Below are 6,000 nucleotides of genomic sequence, written 5' to 3' on the forward strand. Positions count from 1 at the left end.
GGACAGATGAAGAGTTCAAGAAGATCAGAAGAAAAGCCTATGGTTATTTTCTCAAGGACGGATTTCTTTGGAAGCATCCGAAGAAAAGAGGTGGATTACCTTCCTTTACTTTCGAAAAACCCTTCGACACCAGTTAACTCTCATTTAGCCTTGTTACCTCCAAATTGGATGAAATTTTATTGATGACCTGCTACTTTAGCCTCCTACCGCCATATCCAACCTTGAATATCTCCAAATGTAGTCTCTTACTAGCTGTAGATGTTCTGCAACCCTCCACTAGTCACTGTCTTGTCCAATACTTGTCTAAAATTGATTTTGATGGAGAAAAATAAGATTGAAAATAGAAGGAAAAATGGATCAAAGACGAATGCTCTGATACCACTTGTCAAGAAGAGGACTAGAGAGAGAGAAAGAGAAAAGAGAGAGTGTGTAGAAGAGAGAGAAAGAACACAAGAAGAGAGAGAAAGAGAGTGACGAGGAGAGAGAAAAACTAGATTTGGAGAGAGAAAGACAGGAAAGAGAAAGAAGCCATAGAAGCTGTGAGCAAGGTGAGAGGAAAAGGACAGTAATTGTATTAATGTGTCAAAAAGATGAGAAAAACTACATGTCCTCTCCTTTTATACCAACGACAGTGTGGCATGGCATAATATCAATATTATTTACACACTAAATCCTTATTCTTCCCAGCTTCTTACAATTAATGTGGTGTTCTTCTTCTTCTACGAATCATATTTCCGTCATGGCCTCGAAGAAAAAGAATTCAAAAGCAGAAATCACGAATGATCCTACTAGCGTGGAAGCGACAATTGGAGTTGCGAGCACGAGAGTTACTAATAGAGTCACAGGCGTAAATAATAACCCTTTACCAATAGCAATACCATAGGTTTTTCAAAAAAATTCTATCCAAATTCAATAGAAATAAGATAAGTCTCTTGAGAAATACTGCGAACTTAGAGTATTCACTTGCCAGTAAATTATTAGAACATCTTGTAGGCTAGAAATTGTTAGGGAAACTATGAAAACCTATAACTCAAGAGAAATCATGATGAATTTTCATGTTAACCCCATAGAAAATAAGGGTAGTGAATTCAATACGAATTTACTAAGAACGAAACCTTGAAGAAACTACCCAAGGATATAGTTTTAATCTAGAAGCTCTCATAGAATATTTTTTAAAAAAAACTAGAAATAACTCTAAGTTAAAGAAACTGACTTAAGGCCAAGAAACTTGGTTACAAGAATAAACCTTAAACTGGGAAGTTAGAGACCCCAAAATCTAGATACCCTTAGTTAAATTCCAAAGAGAATAGTTCATTATGTGAAATTCAAGTGTTGATTGCTACTAGATTAATCATCACTTGAAAGTTGCATGATTGATTGAAGTCATAACTGCTTGAAGACATCAATCTTGTTTGTGATTTTCTAGATTAGATCATGATTGAATAAAGTATTGGAATAGATAAAAATTGAGGAGCCCTATACCTCCCCCAAGGATAGGTGTTGAATCCCCCATACCAAGAGGGGATGCTTTTACAGCTGCGGAAGCATGGACCGACTCCAATGGCGAGAGGTCTCCTAAGAGGGATCGTATTAAGTAGGAGGTGGATAGGGTGGCAAGGGGGCTCTGGTTAGTAAATCGTTTACGCACCTAGGAACTGCTTGGTCCCCTGTATGGCCCAAGTTCTACTTGTTGGGACACCTAAAAACACTAACTATAGGTGGATTCGATCTGGGTGACATGCAAATGCACCGGATGAGGCAGCACATGAAATTGTAATTTTTCTCCTGTATGGGCAAGAAAACACACATTATAGAACATAATCAATGAATTTGTTTTATTGTGATAGTATGTCTGTGAGTAAATTACACAAATGAACAACTGTGCATAAAAGGATTCTTTTTAATTAATAAAGTTGTTTTTATATGTGGTAGGTAATTAGATAACTAAGAACTTCCATAGAGGGAAGTGGGTGGATGGATTCCCAACGAATCCAGTCCTATGGCATGGTGGTCTCAATTAGCCGAGAGGTCTCCCCAAAAACAAACACTAGGAAGAAACTCTAGGAAGGGCCGATTCGTTGACTTACCTAGGGTTTGGTCTCAGAACCCGAACTATAAATTATCTTAGGGGAAAGGTACGGTGGCTGTGCTAGAGCACAAGTGATTTCATAAATCCTTAGTCTACTATTGGAAAAAAGTGTTGTACTCCATGAACTAAGGGTAATGGCAATCACTCCTTCTGGACAAAAAGCCTCTCGAAGGACACCTCTGGATGTGAGCCAATTGTTGATAGGTGACTGTTAGGTCAATTAGGAACCTTCAAGTCGATCCTCCGTGGGTAACAGCAGGACGTTTCCCCTACGGGGTAGACCTTGGGTTATAGAGCCGAACAAAATTTGATCATTCTAGTTAAAGTACGGATGGCAACGGCTAAAAGGTAAACTCTAGGCGACTACTAAAATATTATTGTCACGTAATAAAGGCAAGTACGTTACATAAGAGTGTTATGATTATGTTGGCGATCACTATACAAACCTTTAACTTACTACCCATTGCCAAAAAAGATACACTCAAGAAAAGAAAGTGCCAAAGGGTAGACAAAATGGGTAGTCCATTAGGTAGCTGCAAGAAATAAAAATGCGAAAGGGTAGTTGATTTATGAGGTGGGAGGGACATCATGATCCACAATGTGTTTGGCAAAGGCGTGACCTAATAAACCTCTACACATGAAAGCAAGATGACTACAATCTACTTTTTATGCCTTGGTTTGAAAACCTATTTTGAAGTAGAATGTGCTATATTATATAATTACATAACCTCAATTGCATTGTAGCTTGTTTGTCTATTTGTAGTATAGATTGAATTTATTCCATGTGACTTAGGAGAATTCATAGATTTTTCAACTTATCCATCAATTTGCTATGCAAACAACATGTTACAAATATAAATTTCAATGTGTGTCTTGCCAATTGTGAGCTTTCAAATATGCTAGTTATGTATGTGAAATATTGATAAGTATTTCCAAGTTCCAACAATTTGGAAGTCCCACATCCCAACCAAAAGGAGGAATGTTTTCAATGGTTACTTTTCATAGTGAGTTGCAAGTTGTAATACTTTTTATCAATAAATACCTTGGCCTTCTAAACCATCTTTGACCCAATTCTTTCTCCATCTCTTTGTTTTAGACTTGCAAAAGTTAACGTGAAGCTTCCATTCAACTTTTTATGCAAGTATAATTAACATATTTTAATGCCACTACATCAATAAGTTTAATTGTGACTTTTGGGTGTAATTAATTGGCCCAATTGGATGGAACATTGGTGTTTGGGAAACAACCTTGTGTTATAATTAAAGGGGTTACATATCATTAATATCAATCAAGGAAAATTCATGTAAAAACAAATCTTGGTCCTCTTGGAACTGAAAGAGCATCTTGATAGTTTCAAGTATGTGATTGAGTAAACATTAAGAGCTGCAGTTTGTGAAGTGTGAAATAATTAGTAAATAAATTACTGTGCAATAAGAGCTTCTTATATGAGGAGTGTGGCATAATGAGTATATAGTTCATTATACAAAAAGAGCTTGCATTTGTTGAGTGTGAGATATTAGCATATGATTACTAGATATTGTCCAAACGTAAGTCTATGGAAAAAACCCCATTTGTCTTATTGAAGATTGAGATTGCTACCACAAAGATGTACATGATAGCAGAACTAGGAGTTTTGAGCTGAGTATTATTATTGGTGTGTGTTGTTTCACACATCCCAAGGATTCCATTCTCTCGAGTCTGCCGTGAATCCCTTACTTAGCATGTGAGTTGGCTGTCAGGTTGCACACCCAGAATACCACAGAACGCCTTGTAGAGATTGATTCTATCTTGTGCTGCTGCCTTTCCTGATGCACCAGCATTACCACATTCTACCCCTCCATTGATGATGCTGATGGTCTTTCCAAAGCCCTGGTTGCCTGTGATGGCACTGTGGCAAGAGGGCTTGGGGGATTGGGGAGTCATCCAGAACCAGATAGCTGTCTTGAATGAGATCACAGGATTGGTTGCCACAACCTCAGGATTGTTTATCCCATCAAATCCAATGGCCTTCCCAGCTTGCCCATAATTGTAATTCCTGTGAAATCAGATCAGAATTTAGGGGTAAGAAAGCTCGCAATCAGATAAAAAAGGTGCGCTTCACTACCCATATTCGATAGCATGAATTAGTTTGAAACGTTGCAATGACATGAGACAGAATGTACTCCAAAGTGCATTTCATAGCATGTATTAGTCCATCATCATAATGAGTTCAGTGTGTCTCATCTTGATCTGTGTACTTAATGAAATGCTATACCAAGAAATTTGAAGGGGTCCCCTCCCATAATATTGCTTGGAGCTCGCACAACCCCATTGTGGGGATACACTGCAGTAGGAACTTGATTTATCCACTTCTTCCTTGTAGCACCCACCTGCAATCATACACACAGAGACATGATGATAGCTTCTTCTTATACCAGTACCACTACCACCAACAGAATCAGTACTACTGCTTCCTCTTTTTGGACTCACAGGCTCTGAGACCGAGCTTTACCAGTGACCTCATGGGCAGCATTGGCGAAGAAGGCAGCAAGCTCGCGGCGGTTGGAGGCGCTGTCGGAGGCGGTGCCGAAGCCGGGGAAGGCGGCGGCGGCGCTGAGGAAGGCATTGTAGGTGTAGAAGCCGTTGGCGGGGCAGCCGGCGTCGTTGTGGTGGGAGAAGAATCGGTCAAAGACACTGCTGGTGACGATGGAAGCGACGCCAGATCCGCTGCTTCCGCCGCCGCCTCCGCCACTACCGCCACCACCACACTGGCTCTGGCAATTACCGGCGCTGCAGTACGGGCTTGTGCTGCCACACCAGCCATACTTGCTGCAGCACAGGTTGTTGGGGCAGAGCTTGCCCCCAGCTTGCTTCCCACATTGCTCTGCTCTCACACCCCACCCATCACTGTTACTACCCACCACTACCACCACCACCAGCATCAATACTGTGCATAAGGAAGGCCCCATCTGAAAGCTGATAAATACAGTCGTATGGAGTATCACAGCAAGATTTGAAGATTCATTCTCATGTCCTACCCTGTTTATATGGAGGCTCTCTCTCTCTCTCTCTCTCTCTCTCTCTCTCTCTCTCTCTCTCATTTTTCTTCCCACGAGACCATATTGTCAAGTGTTTCAACCACCCCATTCACAGTTGACTCTCTCTCTCTCAACTTTTTCTTCCCTCGAGTCCACCTTCTCAAGCTTTTCACCCACCTTTCACCCAAGTCGCTAAACCCATGAGCCATCCTGCTCCTCCCCGTAATATATTAGTTCCCTAAACCATCGACCAAACCATACCTTATCTCAAGTTAACACTTGCCTTAATCCATAATCATCATCATCATATTCATTATTAGTTCTCTTAAGTCATCCATATCAAACCAAGGCTTTGCCTAAGGCCTAAGTCCACCTCTTGAAACAAAATACTCACCATCATCACCCCACACATTGTTAGGAACACCTATGACTAAGGGCAATGCATCAAGGCCAAAGCCTAAACAGCAATTTTATCTTACATTTCACAAAAAACTTTATGGATCCACTGTTGGGAGCTAAGTTTCCTAACATAGTCAAAATGTTGTCATAAATTCCAATCATAGGCATTGAAAAGTCAACCGACCAAATGCCACTACATTTATGGATTTCCATATGAATTTCAAGGTTAGAGCTCTCAATAGATAAACAGGGTAATATTGCACATTTATCTTTTACAAGGTACTAAACTATAGTTTGTAATAAAAGAAAGGCATACAACCTCATAAGTCATGGCTAGTACACCAATCTCATTATCAACGTGTTTCCTTGATTTCACATTACCCTTCTAAGACTAAAATCAATTACTTCAAGGTGTAGTGTCAATCATGACCTTTCCCATGCAATAGCCCAAAAGTAAATAGAACCTCGATAGAAGACAATTACTCATCAACACAT

The 6,000-nt window shown here is 40.0% G+C and overlaps 1 protein-coding gene across 1 annotated transcript; it reads right to left on the reverse strand.

The window, feature by feature from the left end:
* Positions 1-3,567: 3,567 nt before the first annotated feature.
* Positions 3,568-5,081, reverse strand: LOC148032687 (chitinase 1-like). Its single transcript, XM_087683313.1, has 3 exons — positions 4,581-5,081; positions 4,344-4,458; positions 3,568-4,124 (listed from the first exon to the last, which is right to left on the reverse strand). The coding sequence occupies exons 1-3, from the start codon at positions 5,035-5,037 to the stop codon at positions 3,806-3,808; spliced, it is 891 nt and encodes a 296-aa protein (XP_087539439.1). The 5' UTR covers positions 5,038-5,081; the 3' UTR covers positions 3,568-3,805.
* Positions 5,082-6,000: the final 919 nt, after the last annotated feature.

The sequence above is a fragment of the Lygodium microphyllum genome, chromosome 8 (genome assembly GCF_053477565.2).
Source record: "Lygodium microphyllum isolate KBCC chromosome 8, Lygodium_microphyllum_v1.1.10, whole genome shotgun sequence".
In the NCBI taxonomy this organism is placed as follows: Eukaryota; Viridiplantae; Streptophyta; class Polypodiopsida; order Schizaeales; family Lygodiaceae; genus Lygodium; species Lygodium microphyllum.